The sequence below is a fragment of the Mauremys mutica genome, chromosome 1, assembly GCF_020497125.1.
Source record: "Mauremys mutica isolate MM-2020 ecotype Southern chromosome 1, ASM2049712v1, whole genome shotgun sequence".
Taxonomy (NCBI): Eukaryota; Metazoa; Chordata; order Testudines; family Geoemydidae; genus Mauremys; species Mauremys mutica.
This window is the reverse complement of record NC_059072.1, coordinates 26258717-26282035: the sequence shown is the minus strand read 5'-3', so window position 1 is coordinate 26282035 and position 23319 is coordinate 26258717. Positions and strand designations below refer to the sequence as shown.

At 43.4% G+C, this 23319-nt stretch overlaps 1 protein-coding gene across 1 annotated transcript in view; it reads left to right on the top strand.

Annotated features, from left to right (window-relative positions):
* The window catches only part of RELN (reelin), a 473567-nt gene that overhangs the window by 253206 nt on the left and 197042 nt on the right, over positions 1-23319 (top strand). Inside the window, exon 10 of the mRNA XM_045031243.1 lies at positions 17047-17287. Coding sequence (XP_044887178.1) covers positions 17047-17287 — 241 coding nt within the window. The remainder of the gene's footprint in view (positions 1-17046; positions 17288-23319) is intronic.

The window sequence follows — 23319 nt, the reverse complement described above, 5'->3', positions numbered from 1 at the left end:
GTTAAAATATACCCCACTTTGGCAATGCTACCTGAACTGTGCCCGCTGGCCCTGTCAATAGCTATTGGGAATAGTTCAGTAAGGGTGGTGCCATAATAAGTAGACATGAAGAGGATTATGAGATGGTGTGAATGTTTGTATTATGTTCCAGATTTGAACTGTGGTAGGTGTACCTGTGCTAAAGGTGGAGGGATCATCTGGGGTGGGTTAGCAGCAGGGGCGGGTCTAGGAATTTGGCCGCCCCAAGCAGGGCGGCACGCCGCGGGGAGCGCTCTGGCGGTCGCCGGTCCCGCGGCTCCGGGGGACCTCTTGCAGACGTGCCTGCGGAGGGTGCGCTGGTCCTGCGGCTCCGGTGGAGCTCCCGCAGGCATGACTGCGGAAGGTCCGCCGGAGCTGCCTGCTGCCCTGCCGGCAAAATGCCGCCCCAAGCGCGCGCTTGGCGCGCTGGGGTCTGGAGCCGGCCCTGGTTAGCAGACCTGTCATTGTGATTGAGGAGAAGCACGTGTACCTTGAGGGATCAAGTATGCCTCATTTCAGCACTGAATTCTGTAGGTTGTCTCAGTACAGGTGCACAAGAGTGTCTGCTTGCCTTGGGCATTGTCAGCAGTCTAGCGGAATACATGGCAATGGTCTCCAGGGCTTAGTAAGGAGTAAAGTGAAGGCAATTTCTCAGAAGGAATCCTCAGGGAAGGATGACGTGGTGGTAATATTTTGCAAGTCTGGGGTGATATGTGTGGAGTAGGCGGAGTGTTTGAGTGTAGGCAACTCCTGTGCACTATGCCTGATCTAAGCCTGAGCTTTGCCATAGCAAAGAGAAGTGCTTAGACTTAGTCCTATGGTGCTCATGCGTTCGATTCCCAAAGTGTTCTGTAGCATCTGTAAAGGTAGAGTGCTAGTATATGTGTTACTGGCACGTTTGCTGGTTTTCAGAGGTTTATGTTTTTATTATCTCAGTTCTTCACTTCCTGGTTTTCAGAGGTTTGAGTGCAGCTGAACTAGACATTCTGAAAGAGCATGAGGCACCACCAGCCAGACTAAACTCTGCATTAACAAAGTTTTGGGACAGCCAATTTTCTTGTATTTTAAACCATTATTTCTCAGCATCCTTATATTCTACAGCCCCAGCTCTCCCCTGCCACTGCCTCTGGATCCTTGGCAATGATTAAACTAGCCACAGAAAACACTGGTTGTATGTCAGTCTCTTCACTACCCCAGCATCATCACCTTGCCTCCTCTCTCTCTCTCTGCCTAACCAGTACAGCCTGCTCCTCCCATGCTACCTCTCCTTTCCCCAAAAAGGCAGACTTTGGCGGAAGACCCACAGGTTGAGGAGGTGGGCAGAGGATTCAGGAACAGTGTGCAAGGATTGACATGGAGTCAGTGCAACCATGTTTTGTAGGAGGGAAAGAAATGGAGGGATGTTGGGAGCTGAGTTGAAGCCCCCCTACACCTCCTACTGCATGCCTCTGACCTCCTCTTTTCCTCTTCACACTCTCCTCTGACCTTCCCTTTTGCCATAGAAGCAGCAGCATCAAGGGAAAGCATGAGGCTGGAGGCAGCATGGGGAGGGAGAGGAGTTATGAGTTCCTTCCCTTGAACAGGGAGCAGTGAAGGGAAGGGGAATCCCTGAGCCCCCTCATTTGACCTGGTGGAACACCTATGGGGAGGAATTATTGAGGGATGGGGGGGATTTGTAGGAAAGTGGGGCAGGAACTGAGCAAAACATACATGACTCCATTTCCTCTCCTCTCTAAGTATGTCACTGGAGGGGAAGTTGTCCAACTTTTTCCCCATTACAGTTCTGCTCCATCAATGCTTCTGAGTTACCAGAGAACAAAGGTTCCTTTGCTAACAATCCCTTATTTGTTGAGGGATCTTAGAAAAATTGGAAACTCATTTCTCTGTCCAAGAGAAACCCAGCCACTGACTGGGTTTTTCAAAAACATAACAAAAACTATTACCATAGTACCTAGGAGACCTAGTCATGGACCTGGCATACTAGGTATACTCGTCATGGACCAAGTATACGAGGTAAAGTACAAACACAGAACAGACAATCCCAGCCCCAAGGAGTTTATAATCTAAGCACAAGATAAGATAACAGATGGATACAGACAGAAGGGGGGAAACAAGAAGTCACCATGGTAGGCAGTGTTCACAGTATACCAACAGCCTAACCGTTGTCAAGGTTTTTTGTAGGCATCATGGCAAAGGGGAGTTCTGAGGAGGGATTTGAAGGTGGATAATCAGGTATCTTTGCAGATGTTTATGGGAAGTTCCTTATCTGTTACCCTTTCACAGAAGTGAGCCTCTTAGCCCACCTCTCTAGGCCCCCAGGTCCAGTGCTGATCACCAATATATCCCAGTAGCATAGACACACTCTCTCCCAGAATCCCACTCAAGACATGAGCCTTCTGGGTTATAGTTTAACTCTCTCAGGAAGCATGTGATAGGAATAGAACTTAACACAGAGACACTGTTAGTCACACAAAAATGCACTGATCCAGACAAAAATAATAAACCTTACAAGCATTGCCCCTCACACTAGCCCATCCTTCCCTTGGGAGTCTTTGAAGGACCATCAGTGTTCATGTAGGAAGGGTCCCCCCCCCATCCCCTTTGCCTCATCCAGCTCCTGCAGAAGCTTCCCACTTCTCAAGCTGGTGAAAATTGTCCAAAAAAATAGCACAAATGGAGCAGTTTCTGCCTCTTATAAAATTCCAGTCCCTCAGTCAAGTGACTCCCTGGTCAGCCTCCACAAGTGACCAGAGTCCTACCACAGAGTCCTGCCTAGTGATTTCATTGTTAGGTGATGTCTCCCCTGCCAGCCTTTTGTCTAGAAAGATCTCAGTGGAGGACAATCCAGATTTAACGACCCCCTATTGTCGGGCCTATACCACTACCCTGTTGGAATTTCAGTCCAACATGAAGGTAAAGAGGTAACAAAGAAGGTAAAGAACCCCACATCCAAAATGGAGTCTGCAGTCTGACACAGATGCATATAAAAAGCCCCTAATATCTCACAATTCATGAGCTCTACCAACAAATTCCCAAAATCTTCACAATCTGCACTGGTGAAACTTAGATCAAAATCTACCCCTTTGTTTCCTGTTCACACCCAGGTGCTCACATACTATGGTGATGAGCACAGTGTAAGACTAGAATAGAATGGCTTTGTGCTGTTGACTTCCAGGAGCTGTTAGAGGGATAGTGGCTGCATAACTTTACATCTCCCTTCCCCACCTTCTAAAATCCATAACCATCAGCTTTTCCCCCCCATTTTATATTCATGAGATTTTTTCTACAACTCTGTTCTTTTAATGTAATATCATTATGGATGCTTCTCCGTCTCCAGACTTTCTACAAAATCCTAAAAAACAGAAGCTGTCAGTCCTCTGACCAGGGAAAGGCTATTCCTCTGAGACTAGATGAAATTATGGACTGGCTACAACAGTGTGGTCACTTGAGATTGGGATCTTGAGAAAAATATTTGAAGATAAAACTGAGATCAAAAATATTACTAGCACACATGAAGCTAATTTGCAAGGATTAGCGTCAAGACTAGAGGACGCCGAGAACAGAATCTTCTCACTACAGAACACAGTGATTACTATAAATATAACCTCAGAGCAAGAGGAAATGACTATTAAAGCACTGCAGGAGAAGGTTAATGATCTTGAGGGAAGATCAAGAAGAAACAATCTGAAAATTGTAGGTCTCCCAGAGGGGTTGGAAAAAGGGAGGTGTGTGCAATTTTTATGCACCATTCTGTCAGTGATGTCAGTCTCTCCCTCCTGATCAGAATTTAGATATTGAGAGAGCCCACTGCTCCCTTGCCCCAAAAGCCTCTACAAAGGCAAAGCCTTGGCCATAATTGTAAGGTTTTTAAAATACAATATTAAGAAACTCATTCTTAAAAAACCCAGTGAACTTAAAAACCGAACATGGAACGGACACAGGCTGATGATTTTTGCAGATTTTTTACACCAAGGACAGGAGGGATACATTCAGTACATCAAGAGCCCTATCAAAGGACTGGGCTTGGACTACTTTGTTTACTTCCCTGCTACTTTCAAAGTGAAAAAGGAAGGCAAGATGCTTAATTTTATGATAGCAGAAGAAGCTGGAAGGTATCTAATCTTACTACAATAAAAGCCCCCCGCAGAAGACATAGACAGGATGCATTAAAACAACTCTTTTCAATTCAAACTGTAAAGAAATCTGATCTTCTAAAATCCTATCCATGAATAATTATTCTGGTTATGAGTCACCAAAATTCCTGAGAATGTGTTAGTATGAGACTGTTAGTTGTTTTTTTCAATAATAGTTCAGGTTCTTTAGTTTTTATTTTTGTTCAATTAGTTGAAAAATATGTTATGCTGATTTACATTGCTGATCAAACTATGGGGTAATACATTCACCCTATAATCCAGTATGGACAAGGCACTGGTAGGGGGGCGGTGAAATTTTGGCAGAATTGTTCTGCTAGTGAACCCTTATTTGCAAATAATTCAGTTATATTGGAATAAGATTATTTAAATTTGTACATCTTTCTCATATCTCCACCGTAGACTTGCTCTTAAGTTGAGATGCTAGCCATCTTCCTCCTTTTTTGTTGTGAATAGTGCAGAAACCATGGCTGCCCTTGGCGTGAGACTATTTCCTCTTGATAAACTTAATTGGACTCTAGGTATATCCCAGCTGGGTATTTTGGGGGAAGAAAGTGATGAGGCCATCCCCTTGCAAGTTTCCTAGACATTCAATCCTATTTCAGTTTGGGTAACAGTTATGTATATTTTAAGTAATCCTTGGTCAATTTTGATCATTTCTATTTCTCGTGTTATACCTATCTTCTACCTTTGCTGGCCTCCCTTCCTCTGTTCCCTTTTGACTCCACTTCATAACTCAGGGCGGTGAGGGTGTATGACCCAAGTAATGACACTATTCAGGTGCCTGATAAAGAGATATTTTACCTCAGCACTCCTTATGGCTAATATTATAAATTTTGTTTCCTGGAACATCAAAGGGGTGAGTCAACAAATAACAAGAAAAAGTATCATCGCTCATCTAAAAATACTGAAAGCAGATGTTCTCTTCCTACAGAAAACTCATCTGAATGACTTGGAGGCAGAGAAATTTAGGAAGGAGTGGATGGGGAAAGGTGTGTTCAACAATTTCTCCTCCTCCTCACAAAAGATGTAACAATAGTGTTTCACAAGAGACTCAATTTCACAAATTCTAGATGTAAATAAAGATGAGGAAGGTAGCTTTTTGATGGAGAATACTAAGATCTTTGACTTTATGTATACCCAAGTTTTTTTAACAAGTTTTTTCCAAATTAGTATCCCACTATAATCAATTATCATAGCAGGAGATTTAATGAGGTGTGGCTTTTTAGATAAGTCAGGCCAAGCCCCGTGTGCACAATCAATGCAAGAAACATTATTAAAGGTTATATGGAAGAATCAGGGTTGAAAGATGTATGATGGTTGCAGACCCCTACAATGAGGAATTTTACATTTTTTTTCTCCCCACATTCCTATTAATCAATAGATTTCTTACAGATCTGGTGGACTCGGTGCTTAATAATGAAATTGTCTATCATGATCTCTGACCATGTGTAATACTGACACATCCCAGTTATCAGCAGGCAGGATTGAACCTGGGACCTCTGGAGCTAAATGCATAAGTCTCTACTGCATGAGCTAAAAGCCACATGGCTCTCAGTTAAGGCTGTAGCAGCCTCATTAATCTCTAAGGCCTTGTCTACACTACAAGACTATTTCAAATCAACTTAGTTCGAATTTGTGGATTCGACCTTATGAAGTCGAATTTGTGTATCCATACTAAATACACTAATTCGAATTTCTGAGTCCACATTCACGGGGCCAGCGTCGACTTTGAAAGCGGTGCACTGTGGGAAGCTATCCCACAGTTCCCGCAGTCCCCGCTGCCCATTGGAATGCTGGGTAGAGCCCCCAATGCCTGCTGGGGGGAGAAATGTGTCGAGGGTGGTTTTGGGTAAGTGTCGTCATTGAACCGTCAATCACAACCTCCCTCCCTCCCTCCTTGAAAGCGCCTGCGGGCAATCTGTTCGTGCACTTTTCTGGTCAGTGACAGCGCGGACGCCACAGCACTGCAAGCACGGAGCCCGCTGCGATCATCGCCGTTTTCTCCTCCTCGCACTTTATCGTCCACCTCTTCCACAGTCAGCTAATGAGAAATTGGGCTACTTTTCAATGGTGCTGCAAGCACTGGGGGACCATAGGGGACGTTTTACAAACATCAACGTCGGGTGGCCGGGCAAGGTTCATGATGCGTGTGTTTTCAGGAACTGTGGGCTGCTCAGACGCCTGTAGGAAGGTAGTTTCTTCCCGGACCACGAAATAACTGTTGTGGATGTGCAGATGCCTATAGTCATCCTCGGGGACCCAGCCTGCCCGCTAATGCACTTGCTCATGAAGCCCTATACAGGCGCCTGGGACAGCGAAAAGGAACTCTTCAAATACCAGCGAGCAGCGAGCAGCGAGCAGCGTGACCTGTGACTGTTCAGTTTCTTTACAGAGAAGCTGAACCTGCCCCTGTTTCTTTACCCAGTTACTGTTGACTCTCCTCTTCGGTTACATACCCCGTTCACCCCGTTACCCCCACTTCCAGCACACGTGTAAAAATAAAATACATGTCCCATTATTACTTAACAAAGGTTTCTTTATTCATGACTTTTCGTGAAAGGGTTGAAACTGGGACGCAGGCTGTGCTGGCTAGGGTGTGCGGTGATGTAAAGACCGCCTCTAAACTCAAGGAATGACAGGCTCCTGCTCCGAGAGCGGTCCGCAGTGCCGGAATGCTTCTTTCAACGGAACCTGCCATCCCTCTTTATGGAATTCTGTGTGCGGGCGGATATGTGACCTTGTGGTGGAGGAGGACGGATACAGATTCCTCAGCTGCGTGACTCAGCGGTCCAGGACAAGGACCGCTGTATAAGATCTGTAACCGCCCTCCCACGCTGCAAAGTCACATCTCCCCCGCCCACACAGATCCTGGAAACCACCTCCAAAAACCGACCAGGGTGCCTACTGACTGCACCGTGTGTGTGACCCGCTGCTGATCCTGCCCCCGTGTCTGTACCCTGGGAAAGGTGACTGTCCTATGCAATTAACCACCCCTTTCCCCATGCCCCCCATTCAAACACAGTCTTCTTTGAAAAAACATAACGGAAACAGTAATTAACAGCAAAGCATTTGTATTAATTAAGTAGACAGTTAGGGGATGGGACTGGGATTGGGACTACTGTGAGTCTGGAAGTGAAGGACTTCGGCAAATGTAGGGTATGAGAGCTTTTGGGTACTTGAGCACTGTGCTGTGGTGCAGTGACAGTATTCACGTCCCCGGCCGCCCCTCCTCCTGATTATTTTCGGTGAGGGGGGTATGGGACTTTGTGGCGGGGGAGTGCGGTTGCAGATACACTGCAGGGTGTCTCTGTCCTCCTGCGGTCCTGCAGAACATCCACAAGGCGCCTGAGCGTGTCCGTTTGCTCCCTCACTAGTCCAAGCATTGTTTCAGTCGCCTGCTTGTCTTCCTCACGCCACCTCTCCTCCCGTTCGCTGTGTGAGCACTGGCACAGAGAGACTGTCTCCCTCCACTGGCTCTGCTGGTCCGCCTCTGCTAGGTAGCAGCCCATACGTTCCTCGAACATCTTGTCCCTTGTCTTTTTCTTTCGCCGCCTAATCTTTGCCAGCCTCTGCGAGGGGGATGCTGTGGCAGGTCTGGAGACAGTGGAAGCTGTGAGATGGGAAACAGGGAGTTAATTCCTTGCAAAGATACATTTTTGCGAACAATTAACTGAGTCTAGGCTGTCTCTGTGAATTCTGGGTTGAGACCCCTGTGCCTGCTGGGGCAGAAATCATTTTCGCGGTGGATTCTGGGTAAATGTCGCCAGTCATTCCTTCCTCCGGGAAAGCAACGGCAGACAATCATTTCAAGCCTGTTTTCCCAGATTTGCCCTGGCATACGCCATAGCGTGGCAACCATGGACACTGTTTTGCCTTTTGTGTATGTCACCGTATGTGTACTAGATGCCGCTGATAGAGGGGGGCCAGCAGCGCTACACAGCAGCATGCTTTTGCTTTTGCATGACAGCAGAGATGGTTACCAGCCATATTGTACCATCTACCATACCATACATTGGTAATAAGATGGTAATAAGATGGGCATGGTTACCTGTCCTTTTGCACTGCCCCATTTGGTGCTGTCATAAGTGCCCCTGGCCGAGCAGCCAGGGGCGCAAAAGCAAAAATTGGGAATGACTCCCTGAGTCAATCCCTCCTTTTTGGTATCTAAAAATAGAATTAGTCCTGCCTAGATTATGGGCAAGTGTACTAGAGAACCACTGTATCATAGAACCAGAGAGCACAGCTGCTCTGTGTCCGATCCTGCATAAATTATGAGCTGTATGCTATTCACAGGGGGTGCTCCTGCAACAACAACACCTGTTCATTCCGTTCTTACCCCAGCCTTCCTGGGCTACCATACCATTGTCCCCCCACTTGTGTGATGAAGTAATAAAGAATGCAGGAATAAGACACAGTGACTTGTTTGTGAGAAATGAGTGGAAGGAAGCCTCCAGCTGCAATGATAGTCCAGGCAGGACATTAAGGGGTGTGGATGAAGGAGCCCATCATCCCTCTGCTAGTCCAGGGGCAATTGAATCTTTTATTTACAATGAAGGGTGGGGGCTGATGGAGCTCAGCCCCCTGTTGCAATGATGAGGACGGTTACCAGCCATATTGCACCATCTGCCATCAAAAATTAGGGACAGGCGCCCTTGATCGACCTTACTGATGCTAGTCGGCATGGTTACCAGCCCTTTTGCACTGCCCCATGTGCCAATAGGCTGATGATGAGGACGGATTTCCATCTTTCTGTACCATCAGCCATCCATAGCGTGGGGGGAGCAAGGATGTTGGTGTTGAGTGCTGCACCATCGCGTCTATCTGCAGCATTCAGTAAAGATAGGGTGACATGTAAAAGAGTCAACAGAGGATTGTTTTCACTTCTGGTGGTGGGTGGGGTGTGTGCGCAAATTGCCGAACTATGCCCTGACCCACCGCAGACACTGTGTTTGACCCTAGAAGCATTTGGAGCTCATCCAAGAATGCAAATACTTTTCGGAGACAGCAGGAACTGTGGGATACCTTGCGTCCTCATTCCCCCCTCCCTCCATGAGCGTCCATTATATTCTTTGGCTTTCCGTTACGCTCGTCACGCAGCTGCGTGCTGAGTCTGTGCTATGCCGTCTGTCCGTAGATTTTTTAAAAATACTTTGGACCAGGCGTAAAATTACAGTAATTACCCTAATTAGGTGCAGGAGTCTCCGAGCGAGATCACCCTGAGGAGGGTCACTGAAGGAGATAGAGAGCGCATGCTGCGTGAAAGCTAGCACGAACCAGGGCCCGATGCAGCCGTGCTCGGGGAGGCAGTGCTCCCTGAGTACCTCATGAAAGCCTTGCGCAGAAAACTGTGCTACCACGGAGCACCCAATAAGGCAGCTCTCCCCAGGAACCTCCTGCTGATGCTTTTCGATTAACGCAAGGAGAGCTTCGTGGAGATCTCCAAGGATGATTTCTGTTCTATCCCCATATCTAGAGAGACCTCCTTTTCACACAGTTAAGATTCCTGTTATATTAAGAATAAAAGTTAACATGGTTAAAGCACTTACCGACTGCTCCTTCCCCTGATTCAGGGTCCGGGTTAATGGCCGGGGAGGGTTGTTGGGGGATCTCCGTGACGGTGATGAATAGATCCTGGCTGTCGGGGAAACCAGCGTTGTAAGCGCTCTCGCCTGCCTCGTCCTCCACAAACCCTTCCTCATCTTCCCCGTCCGCGAACATCACCGAGGAACTGGCCGTCGACACTGTCCCATCGTCAGAGTCCACGGTCACTGGTGGGGCAGTGGTGGCAGGCTCCGTAGCGTCCGTTTGCCGCTTTGATTTTTTGGTAGCCTTGTCTGGGGTCCTTGATTTTCATGCGGCGCTGCGTTGCACCCGCCTGTATCCTCTGTCTCTCATGGCTTTGGAGACCTTCTCGTAGGTCTTCGCATTCCCTGTTTTGGAGCGCAGCTCCGAAAGCACAGACTCCTCGCCCCACACACCGATCAGATCGAAGAGTTCCCAGTCAGTCTATGCTGGGTCCCTCTTTCTATTCACAGATAACATGAACTCCTCTGCTGGAGAGCTCTGCATCGTTGCAGGTGCTGCGGAGCTCGCCCCGATGTCCAGCCAGGACGTCAGATTCAAAGTGCCCAGACAGGAAAATGAATTCAAATTTTCCCGGGTCATTTCCTGTGTGGCTGGTCAGAGAATCCAAGCTCGGACTGCTGTCCAGAGCGTCAACAGAGTGGTGCACTGTGGGATAGCTCCCGGAGCTACTAAGTTCGATTTGCATCCACACCTAGCCTAATTCGAGCTAGCCATGTCGAATTTAGCGTTACTCCACCTGTCGGGGTGGAGTACCAAATTCGAACTAAAGAGCCCTCTAGTTCGAATTAAATGGCTTCCTGGTGTGGACGGTTGAGCGGTTAGTTCGAATTAACGCTGCTAAATTCGAATTAAAGTCCTAGTGTAGACCAGGCCTAAGTGGTCTCAGTGCCACTAGAGGGGGACAGAGCACCACACTCAGGAAGTGTGTGGGTTACACATGCACCAGTGATACTACAATTCCCCCCCACCCTGAGATAAACTGGATCTGTAAAAGGTCAAGACTGAACTCCTCTCTGTTGAAATATAAACATTTTCAGAACTATGCCACAGAATAAATTCAGGTTTTCTTTTAAACAAATTATACACTAGGGATATCCCAATTCACCCTATTGGATACACTAGAAGTCTTTGTTAGGTGCAGGGTCATTTCCTACTCAGTGTGTAGGAACAGAGCTAGCCAGGCTCAGCTCCTGGAATTAACCAAACAATTGGAAGCTATGGATTTAGAATGTGCACACTACCCCTCCCAAGAAAATCTTTAAAAAATTAATTAATCTTTGGCATGATGTAAATAGGCTGACTTCAGCACAAGCAGAATTTGCCCTTTTTAGACTCAAACAAAGGTACAGGGAGTCGAGGGAGAGAACAGAGAAAATTCTTACAAACAGATTCATAGTGGGAGGTCAAAGGTCCCAAAAAGTATCACCCAAATCAGATCAAGGGCAGTTTATTAGTAGTCAAAAGGAGATCAATGATCAATTTTTGAAATTTTACCAAGCTATTTACAATAATGATTCACCACCTGAAGAACTGAATAATTTTGTTAAAATTCTTAACCTCTCACAAATCTCAGAAAAGCAGGAGACCAAGCTGGCCTCTCCCAGAGGAAATAATCAATGTCTTGGAGGAAATGAGTCCAGGAAGACCCCCAGCCCTAATGGCCTACCAATAGAATTGTATCAAACTTTAAAAGAAATTCTGGCCCCTAAACTGTTTTCATTTATGAAGATGCCTTAAAGAAAGGTAGGTTACCTCCTACTCTCAGGGAAACCCTAATTTCTATACTAAAACTGGGTAAGGATGCACAAAAGTGTAACAGCTATAGCCCCATCGCTTTAATCAATACTGATATAAAAATACTCTAAAAAATATTGGCCAAAAAACTTGAAAAAGTAATAAGTAATATGGTTCACCCCTACCAGGTGGAATTTATTTTGAAAAGGCCTGGTTCAGATAACACCCATCAGCTGATTAATGTTATGGCATTCCATCAAAACTCTGGCAATTTCCATACAATGATTTCAATTGATGCAGCAAGAACTTTTGACAGAGTGAATTGCAAATATGTTTCTTACTCTGGATAAAATTTGGGTTGGGGAAATCCTTAATTTCATGGATAAAGTTGTTATGTTCCAATCCTACCTCTTATATCCTAACAAACAATAGGTAACTTTGGTAAATTCTGTGGCTACAAGATAAATTGGGATAAGTAGGAAACAATAAAGATCTCATTGAGTTTAGTTGGAAGTGGCTCTCCTGGACTCAGATTACTACCAGTTCCCTGAAAGAACAATTACCAGCTATTGTGGCAGCCAAAAATACTTAGTGTAACATGTCTACTAAATTTAAAAATCACCCCCTTCTATATAGTGAGGCCTCTATCTAGGGTAATTTGAAACTCCACATAGCAGGCAACACATTCATCTGGCCAGATTGGATCAGGAAAGGGATTTTGACCATCAGTCAATTTATTGAAAATAACTTCCTCTCAAATATTAAAAGAAAGGTTCAATCTAGAAAATAAGAAGGAGTAGCACTATATCCAGCCTAAACATGCCATCTCCCATCTGTTTGGCCCAATGCCTGCACTCGCTTGACCCACCTGAATTGCTTTCATTTCTCCAAATATTACTCAGATTGCCAACACCTATGACAACATTATATGCAAACTTAGCCAGCAAATATAAACTAAACACAGATTCCCTAAAAATGGGAACAGGAACTAGGACAATTATTCTCTGCTAACCAATGGAAACAAATTTTAGCCAGTGCACCAAACCGTTCCTTGGACCTCCATTTAAGATTAACCCAACAGAATATCATATGAAGGATGCATTGGATCCATCCCCAAATCTTCAAAACAACTGCTAAGTTAAATAAACATTGGCACTGTGATTCAGCAGGTGCTAACTTAACCTGTATGGTCTGGGAATGCGCTTATACCTGTATGTTTTGGAAAGAACATAATTGCAGAGTTAATGTTTTCCAATCAAATACAATTGTGTTACAAACTAAACATATTTTTAAACATGATGGATGTTTAAAAACCTGAGCCAGCTTTTGTAGATGACAAATCTGAGGAATTGTCACAGATTGAAGTGTCACTAGGGGAGATTTTGGAATTAATTGATAAACTTAACAGTAACAAGTCACCGGGTCCAGATGGCATTCATCCAAAAGTTCTGAAAGAACTCAAATGTGAAGTTGCGGAACTATTAACTATGGTTTGTAACCTGTCCTTTAAATCGGCTTCTGTACCCAATGACTGGAAGATAGCTAATGTAATGCCAATATTTAAAAAGGGCTCTAGTGGTGATCCTGACAATTACAGACCAGTAAGTCTAACATCAGTACTCGGCAAATGAGTTGAGACAACAGTAAAGAATAAAATTGTCAGACACATAGAAGAACATAAATTGTTGGGCAAAAGTCAACATGGTTTCTGTAAAGGGAAATCATGTCTTACTAATCTATTAGAGTTCTTTGAAGGGGTCAACAAACATGTAGACAAGGGGGATTCAGTGGACATAGTGTACTTAGATTTCCAGAAAGCCTTTGACAAGGTCCCTCACCAAAGGCTCTTACGTAAATTAAGTTGTCATGTATTGAGAACTGGTTAAAAGACAGGGAACAAAGGGTAGGAATAAATGGTAAATTCTCAGAATGGTGAGGAGTAACTAGTGGTGTCCCCCAAGGGTCAGTCCTAGGACCAATCCTATTCAACTTATTCATAAATGATCTGGAGAAAGGGGTAAACACTGAGGTGGCAAAGTTTGCAGATGATAGTAAACTGCTCAAGATAGTTAAGACCAAAGCAGACTGTGAAGAACTTCAAAAAGATCTCACAAAACTAAGTGATTGGGCAACAAAATGGCAAATGAAATTTAATGTGGATAAATGTAAAGTAATGCATATTGGGAAAAATAACCCCAACTATACATACAATATGATGGGGGCTAATTTAGCTACAACGAACCAGGAAAAAGATCTTGGAGTCATCATGGATAGTTCTCTAAAGACGTCCACGCAGTGTGCAGTGGCAGTCAAAAAAGCAAACAGGATGTTAGGAATCATTAAAAAGGGGCTAGAGAATAAGACAGAGAGTATCTTATTGCCCTTATATAAATCAATGGTACACCCACATCTTGAATACTGCATCCATATGTGGTCTCCTCATCTCAAAAAGGATATACTGGCATTAGAAAAGGATCAGAGAAGGGCAACTAAAATGATTAGCAGTTTGGAATGGGTCCCATATGAGGAGAGATTAAAGAGGCTAGGACTTTTCAGCTTGGAAAAGAGGAGACTAAGGGGGGATATGATAGAGGTATATAAAATCATGAATGATGTGGAGAAAGTAAATAAAGGAAAGTAAATAAAGGAAAGTTATTTACTTGTTCCCATAATATAAGAACTAGGGGCCACCAAATGAAATTAATGGGCAGCAGGTTTAAAACAAATAAAAGGAAGTTCTTCTTCACACAGCGCACAGTCAACTTGTGGAACTCCTTGCCTGAGGAGGTTGTGAAGGCTAGGACTATAACAGCATTTAAATGAGAACTGGATAAATTCATGGAGGTTAAGTCCATTAATGGCCATTAGCCAGGATGGGTAAAGAATGGTGTCCCTAGCCTCTGTTTGTCAGAGGGTGGAGATAGATGGCAGGAGAGAGATCACTTGATCATTACTTGTTAGGTTCACTCCCTCTGGGGCACCTGGCATTGGCCACTGTCAGTAGACAGGATACTGGGCTAGATGAACCCTTGGTCTGACCCAGTATGGCCGTTCTTATGTTCTTATGTATGTTCTTATGTTCTAATTGGAAGCTGAATACATCTGAAAAACTTTGGCTTAGAAGAGCATTAATAATTGTTAAAAGAGACTAGTACCACAAAATTGGAAATCCAACAATTGAAGACTGGAATATAGGCATCATAAGCTTGGCCACCATGGAAAGAATTGTGTACTGTAACAGAAAAAAAAAACAAGAAAAATTCTCAGAGATATGGGCTTTCTCCCTGGAAGTGTCTGAATGAGCCTATGGGTTCCCTCCCTCCCTTGCTGCCCCCTCCTCGCTACTTCCTTCCTTCCCTCCCTCATCTGTATCCCCTCCTTTGAATTTTGCTTCTGTTCTTTATCCTATTTTAATAATATAACTAGTTGGATTTTTATAAACCAATTTTGTTTGTAAATTGTGTAATACAAATAATTGATTTATATTTTAACAATTCATATTATATGTGTGACGGGTTAGATCACAGAAACCCCCTTGGGGCTGCCAACTGATGTGCCAAGACTACTTCTGCCCCTGCTTTCCCTGCCAGCTTGGGACTCCAGCACCCTGTCTTGTTGAGGCAGACGCGCCCATCTGTTCCAACACAGACCCAGGGTCTGACCCACATGCCCCAAAGCTGCAGACTTAACTGAAAGCAACTTAAGAAGTGTTCCTGTCTTTAGCACTCAGATGCCCAACTCCCAGTGGGGTCCAAACCCCAAATAAATCCATTTTACCCTGTATAAAGCTTATACAGGGTAAACTCATAAATTGTTTGCCTTCTATAACACTGATAGAGAGGTATGCACAGCTGTTCCCTCCCCTCCCACCCCCAAGTATTAATACATACTCTGGGTTAATTCATAAGTAAAAATGATTTTATTAAATACAGAAAGTAAGATTTAAGTGGTTCCAAGTAGTAACAGACAGAACAAAGTGAATTACCAAGTAAAATAAAATAAAACACACAAGTCTGAGGCTAATACAGTAAGAAAACTGAGTACAGATAAAAACTTCACCCTTAGAGGAATTCCAGTAAGCTTCCTTTTACAGACTAGTCTCCTTCTAGTCTGGGTCCAGCAATCACTCACACCCTCTGTCGTTACTGTCCTTTGTTCTAGTTTCTTTCCGGTATCCTTAGGGGTGGAGCTGAAGACAAAATGGAGGGATCTCCCACGGGCTTAAATAGACTTTCTCTTGCGGGTGGAGACCCCCTCCTCTCTCCTATGCAAAGTCCAGCTCCAAGATGGAGTTTTGGAGTCACATGGGCAAGTCACATGTCCATGCATGACTCAGTTTTTACAGGCAGCAGCCATTGCTTACCTGCTGCCTTGAACATCCTCATGTAGACTTCTTATGTGGATTGGAGCCTTCTAAGATCCATTGTCCCTTAAGTGCTTCTTGATTGGGCACTTAATTTGCACATTCCTTTCGCAAGAAGCTGACCAAATGCTTTACAAAGGCTACTTAAAAATCAAGCAAGTACACAACCAATATTCATAACTTTGAATACAAAAATGATACATGCATACAAATAGGATTAATAGATTCTGTAGATCATAACCTTTACAGGGATAGGTTACATGGCATATGTAGCATAAAACATATTCCAGTTATGTCATATATACATTCATAAGCATATTCCCTAAAGCCTTATGGGGGGCACATCACAATATATAATTAAATGTTTCAAATATAGCTAAGTCTAGGTTGTAAATGGTTAATATGGTATGAGAAGTTTATGTATTATGACAAATTTATGTATAGTTTGTTTTTCTGTGTATATGTTTTAAAAATGTAATAAACATTTATAGAAAAAATAGTTTTATACCTTTTTAGCTTCCTCCTGCACTTGAAACAGCCTCTCCTTTCTAGCTCATCGGGTATCCCTCATCTGTCTTTCAAAACCCATTTCTTCCATGAGTCCCTCTTTCTATGGGCTCCATGCCCTCTTACACCTAGTGCTTTCTGTTTGTTTGTCTGAGCTAATTGTAAATTCTGGTGCAGGGCCTGTGCCTTAGACTGTGGCTTATAAAGCAACATGTTCCTTTATAATCAGATATTCAGTGGTTGCTGTTAAAATGTCAAAATTTGTAAGAGATACCGTATGGTTACCACAATTATTTTCTATTCTAAGCAGAGGCTGAAACTGTAAAATGTCAGATCCCACCATGTAAAATCTGTTGGCAAATTCTGACTTTAATGGTGTCCATTGTAAATAATTCATAGTAAAATCAAATTGGTTTTCCTAGAACATTATGTAACATTCCAGTAAAGTACCATTAGATTTTAATGAATGTTTATTTCTCTTCATTTTCTCATGTATTTGGACAGAATTATCTTGATTTATGCTTGAACTCCATGCTCATTAAAATTATTTTCTATTGTGCACAGAAAAATCTATGGACATGTTAGGACATGGGTGTAACTATATCCCATCTGGTAAATCACTTTGATCAGGCAAACCTTCATTGGCTTGATATCGATCTGATTCTGTATCTTGATGTTCTACAGAGCCCCTTCCAATGTCAGCACCGTCATCCACATCCTGTACCTTCCTGAAGATGCCAAAGGAGAGAATGTTCAGTTTCAGTGGAAACAGGAATATGTACATGCTGGTGAAGTGTATGAAGCCTGCTGGGCATTGGACAACATTCTGATCATAAATGCTGCTCACAGACAAATTGTCTTAGAAGATAATCTTGATCCTGTGGACACTGGCAACTGGCTTTTCTTCCCTGGGGCCACAGTTAAGGTTTGCTTAATTTTGTTTTGTACTTAAAAAAAATGAATGCATGTAGTAATAGAAAAGTCACTTTCAGCCAAATTCTGATTGAAAAAGTGTATTTTGAGTTACCATCACCCCTTGCAGAATTTGGCTCTTTTTTCTTTAATCCTCTTTGAAGTAGCATTTAACCTCTTGTCCATCACATCTAACTCAAACTTTTCTGCAATTTACCAAAATTAAACAGGGGTTGTAACAGTTGTCATGTCAAAGATCATGTAGCAGAAAACATATAACTATTTCCTTTTAGCAAAACAGTACAGAACTGTTGAAACGAATACAAGTCTCTCCACGAAGTGTTTTCCAGTCATTGTATTTGTCAGCCGAAGTGTAGTATTGCTGCCAATTATACCTGCTCCATCCCCTACCCATGCAATTCCCTTCAGTTTTATATCATTATGACAGAAATGATGGTGAAGATGAATGTGACATCTCTCATAGAATCATTGTAAACAATATTTCTTCAAGTCAGTGAACTTGTAACAAAAATACTCAATTTACACAAATTTATAGTGTCCCCCCCACCCCCAAATTTTCCTAAATGTGACTTAGGTGAGCATAATGTATCCATTGCAGTATACATATAGATGTAGTGGGTGCAAGCTACTCCATAAACATATGGCACGAAGAACAGATGTCTGTATCTTCTGTTCTAAAAATACCAACTTCTGCCACTGGAATTAAATGAGAATCTCCATTAGCTGTCAAGTTTTATTCTCTTTGAGGCAACCTCCTAGAGGGTGTCATAACTACAGCAGGTCTGATGCCATCCAGGAGAGGGTACTGGTACAAAAATCCTGAAATATCTCATTATATTTATACAAATATTTGTAGTGTACACCAGGAGTGCTATCTACTGAATCATCATCAATACTTCCGGTAGCACCAAATAGCTCCTCAGAAATCTTCCATTCCCATCATGAGCTTGCTTAGTGTATGAGACCTGGCAAGATGAGAGCACCTAATAGAAAGGCTTCACGCTGTTTGGTAATACATGAGCATGCTCTCCATCGGCCTGATTCTACAACCTCTCCCTGCACAGAACTCCCATTGACTTCAGTGAGATCTCTTTGTGCGGAAAGCTGATAGAATCTTCCCCTTCATGCTGCAAAATATACGAAAACTTGAATAGCAAATGACTTGCTGTTAACATCTTATTACTCGTTCACAAAAAAAGCAGTGGTGTCGTCAAAGTTCACTAATGATATTGGTAGTGTTTTGGCAAGTGCACAGGAAACAGATGTGGAATTCAGGGCAGTGAGGTAGTGTTTATGGCTTCATTCTTTCCCCCCATAATAAGACTTGTATGGCCTCTGATAAGCCTTTGTAGAAATAAATGCTGTTTCTACTATACGTTGCAATCTACTCATAGTACATGATAAAGTGCAATCATCTTTTTTGCTTCAGTAAAGTAATTTACATTAAATTGAAAAATTCTGCATATGGGATTTTGGAATGTAATCCTGTGCTGCTTGTTTAGTATATTTAGTCAGTCATTTCCTATAGTGGTTTTTATCTTTATTGTGCTTTCAATCTCATCAGTGATGTTTAAGAATACATAACCCCAGTTCACCATTTAAGAAGATGTTGAAGTAAAGAAAGGACTGATGTGTGTCAGATACTGCTCCTATCAGCTGACGGAGACTAGTGTTTTTTAAGTCCAGTGGCCATATTGTAATGCCCTCACTGATGTTGAATAATACCTCACTCCATAAGAAGTCTCACTGAAGACAACTGCTCAAGAGTATGGGTATCAGAGTCAGGCAACAAGATTTCTATTCAAGAATACAATTAATTTTTTTATCAGGAGCTAAAGATTCCTTTTCACATATCAGTTTAAGCAGTTGCAAAGATTCTGTTTAAAGGAATTGAACATGGAAAAGATGTGGCCCATAGGCTTAGGATTTTAGAAGGGGAAAAAAGAGCAAAAAAAATAGCAGTTGGATGCACACAATCAGTAATTTTTGTTGCAAAAACTCATCACTTACTATACCTGAAAGACACATAACCAGCACATACATGTTTAGCAAGCAGCACTATATGTTGTTGGTTTTTTTTAAATTACACTTGTGTAGCACCAGCACACAACAATGGTTAAACTTCATGCAAAAACTGGGTAATTTAGCAAATGAAAAGTTATATATCATAGAATCATAAGACTGGAAGGGACCTCGAGAGGTCATCTAGTCCAGCCCCCTGCACTCATGGCAAGACTAAGTACTATCTAGACCATCCCTGACAGGTGTTTGTCTAACCTGCTCTTAAAAAGCTCCAATAATGGAGATTCCACAACCTCCCTGGGCAATTTATTCCAGTGCTTAACCACCCTGACAGTTAGGAAGTTTTTCCTAATGTCCAACCTGAACCACCCTTTCTGCAATTTAAGCCCATTGCTTCTTATCCTATCCTCAGAAGTTAAAGAGAACATTTTTTTCTCCACCCTCCTTTAACAACCTTTTATGTACTTCAAAACTATTATCATGTCCCCTCTCAGTCTTCTCTTCTCCAGACTAAACAAATCCAATTTTTTCAATCACCTTTAATCATTTTTGTTGCTTCTCTGAACTTTCTCCAATTTCTCCACATCTTTCCTGAAATGTAGTGTCCAGAACTGGACCCAATACTCCAGTTGAGGCCTAATCAGCATGGAGTAGAGCAGAAGAATTACTTCTCGTGTCTTGCTTACAACACCCCAGCTAATACATCCCAGAATGATGTTTGCTTTTTTTGCAATAGTGTTACACTGTTTACTCATATTTAGCTTGTGATTTACTATGACCTCCAGATCCCTTTCCACAGTACTCCTTCCTAGGCAGTCATTTCCAATTTTGTATGTGTGCAACTGATTATTCCTTCCTAAGTGGAGTATTTTTCATCTGTCCTTATTGAATTTCATCCTATTTATTTCAGATCATTTATCTAGTTTGTCCAGATCACTTTGAATTTTAATCCTATCCTCCAAAGCACTTGCAACTTCTCCCAGCGTGGTCCGCAAATTTTATGAGTGTATTCTCTGTGCCATTATCTAAATCATTGATGACGATATTGAACAGAACGGACCCAGAATTGATCCCTGTGGGTCTGCACTTGATATGCCCTTCCAGCTTGGCTGTGAACCACTGATAACTACTCTCTGGGAATGGTTTTCCAACCAGTTATGTACCCACCTTACAGTAGCTCCATCTAGGTTGTATTTCCCTAGTTTGTTTAAGAGGAGGTCATGAGAGACAGTATCAAAAGCCTTACTAAAGTCACATTATACCATGTCTACCGCTTCTCCCCTATCCACAAGGCTTGCTGCCCTAATAGCTTTGTTTGACACAATCTATTCTTGACACATCCATGCTGACTGTTACTTGTCACCTTATTATCTTCTGCAAAGGTGTCTGCAAATTGATTGCCTAATTATTTGCTCCATTATCTTTCCGGGTACTGAAGTTAAGCTGACTGGTGTGTAATTCCCTGGGTTGTCCTTATTCCCCTTTTTATAGATTGGCACTATATTTACCCTTTTACAGTCATCTGGAATCTCGCCTGTCTTCCATGACTTTTCAAAGATAATTGCTAATGGCTCAGATATCTCCTCAGTCAGCTCCTTGAGCATTCTAGGATGTATTTCATCAGGCCCTGGTGACTTGAAAACATCTAACTTGTCTAAGTAATTTTTAACTTGTTCTTTCCCTATTTTAGCCTCTGATCCTACCTCATTTTCACTTACATTCACTGTTAGTTGTCCCACCATTACTAACCATTTTGGTGAAAACTAAAACAAAAAGGTCACTTAGCACTTCTGCCATTTCCACATTTTCTGTTCTTGTTTTTCACATAATGCTTCTTATCAAAAATCCCTTTCAAAACCAACATTGCATATGCCAGAGAAGAAAGTGGATTAGTTCACTAACTTTACATTTTTCTAAACCTGTACCCTGTTTTAGGTGATAAATTAAATGAGTTTGTCAATCTAATCACCAGGTGACATTTGTTCCCATGTGATTAGAAGCTTGAAAGTCTGGGTGGTGTAGTGGCTAGTGGAGCATGGTAGGGAATCCTGGGGCCCTTCTTCTCCACCAGATCCCAACCCAGAGCCCTGTGGGAAGTAACATTGGCATGTTCCTCCCCATAGAAAACCTAGGTCTGCCACCCTGGGCTACTTCCTACCTATATGCCCCATCTGTTTGGGGCAAGGCTCCTGTAGTCCAATCAGTCAATAGTTTCACAAACTGAGCAGGGCGCTGCAACACCTGCTGCTTTTTAAAGTGGGTGATGGTTGGGGAAGGTGCTGCAGAGGACCTTACCTGCTATGTGGTCCCCTCTCAGGCTCCACCTTCTGTCTAACCTCCTTGGAGAAGGATTCTTCTCTCCTGCAGTCTTCCCACCACCCATTGTCTGGGATTTGGAGTTCTTTTAACCCACTCCTCCAACTCTAGCATGCTCAGCAGACTTTTAAGAGCAGGGCTACCTGGCCCCGATGTGGGGTTTGTATACCACATCACAGCCCCTCTCCCTCAGACCCTGAGCTGTGGTGCCATAGAGCTGCTCTGGGTCTCCTCTGTCCCATGAAAAGAAATCCACATTTTTATCTTCCAGACCTGCACAGTCAGACACCTGGAAGTTATACAGCTGCAGCGAGAGGTACCGTTACATGATGCATAGGTTCTGATTGTTCATGAAATTCAGCCATTGGATTGGTGCATGGTCAGTTATTAGACGGAAGAGCTGCCCCCATAAGTAATATCACAGGACATTGGAATTTCACTACCAGGGGCTGCCTCCTCAGTCCCGAGTATGCAACCTCCTGTCGGAGCAACTTTCTACTGAGGACAAGGGTGGGATGTTCTTCTCCTCTGAGTTCTGAGCCTGACATTGGATGCATTGGTTTGTAAGACAAACAGTTTTGTGAGGTCTAGATGGAACAGCACTGGTTCTGGCTCAACTGGCTTTTCAGTGTTCTGAATGCCTCATCGCAGTTTGTCATCCAATAGATCCTTTTGGGTGCAGAATTTTTGATCAGGTCTGTTAAGGGAGCAGCAAGGGTGGTGAAGTTTGGGATGAATCGCCAATAGTACCCTGCTAATCCCAGGAACAAATTAACTTGCTTCTCAATGGAAAGGGTAGAGCAGTCCACTAGGGCTTGGACTTTGTCCACTAGAGGGCATAACTGTCACCCTCCCACTGCATATCCCAGGTAGGTGAATTCCCGGGTGGCCAGTCGGCACTTGGTTGGGTTGGCTGTCAATCCTGCCTCCTTAGGAGTACTGTTGTCTGAGCTCATCCTGGAGGTGTTGTGGCCATTCACATGGCTACCCCCTCTGCTCTGGACTGGATAAGAGACCTTAAGATCTAACTGTAGTCGTGCTGTTGCTTTCACTGTTCCACTATTGCCATACAAAGAAGAAGTAGTAGTGCTGTAAAGTGCCTTATGGTCAGCCCACCCTTCACTGTAGATGGCAATATCTTTGATGTAGGGCGCTGCACGTGATCCAGACAGCTGCAACACTCTATCCATCAACCACAGCCCCATCGAGCCCAAAGAGCATCATCTTAGATTGATATAATCCAAATGAAGTGAAGAAGGCGGTCTTCTCGTTAGCCTCAGGCATCAAGAGGCTCTGCCAATACGCCTTCATTAAGTTGAGGGTGGATATACACTTGTTACCCTGATGCAGAACAGGCCCCCCCAGTAGAATGTGGTTCAGTCCTTAATTCAACCAAGGACACTGGCCCCTTTGGTTGAGGTCACTCTGCCAGGCCCAGATCCCTCCTTACCAGTTGAGAGTGGGCTTCTGGGCTTCTCTCAAGGTCTTTGTACTTCTTTCTATTGGGTTGGGTGCCCAAGTTCCCCAGGACACCTTCAGCAGGGTTGAGGCTCCATAGTGTATAGGCCCTGGTGATGTGCTGAATTGATCTTTGGTGTCTCTACTTCGGACCCATGGGACATCAGATAATTCTCTGCCAGAGCGATGGTCTCTACCAAAGTTTTGGGACTGTCTCTCAATACCCAT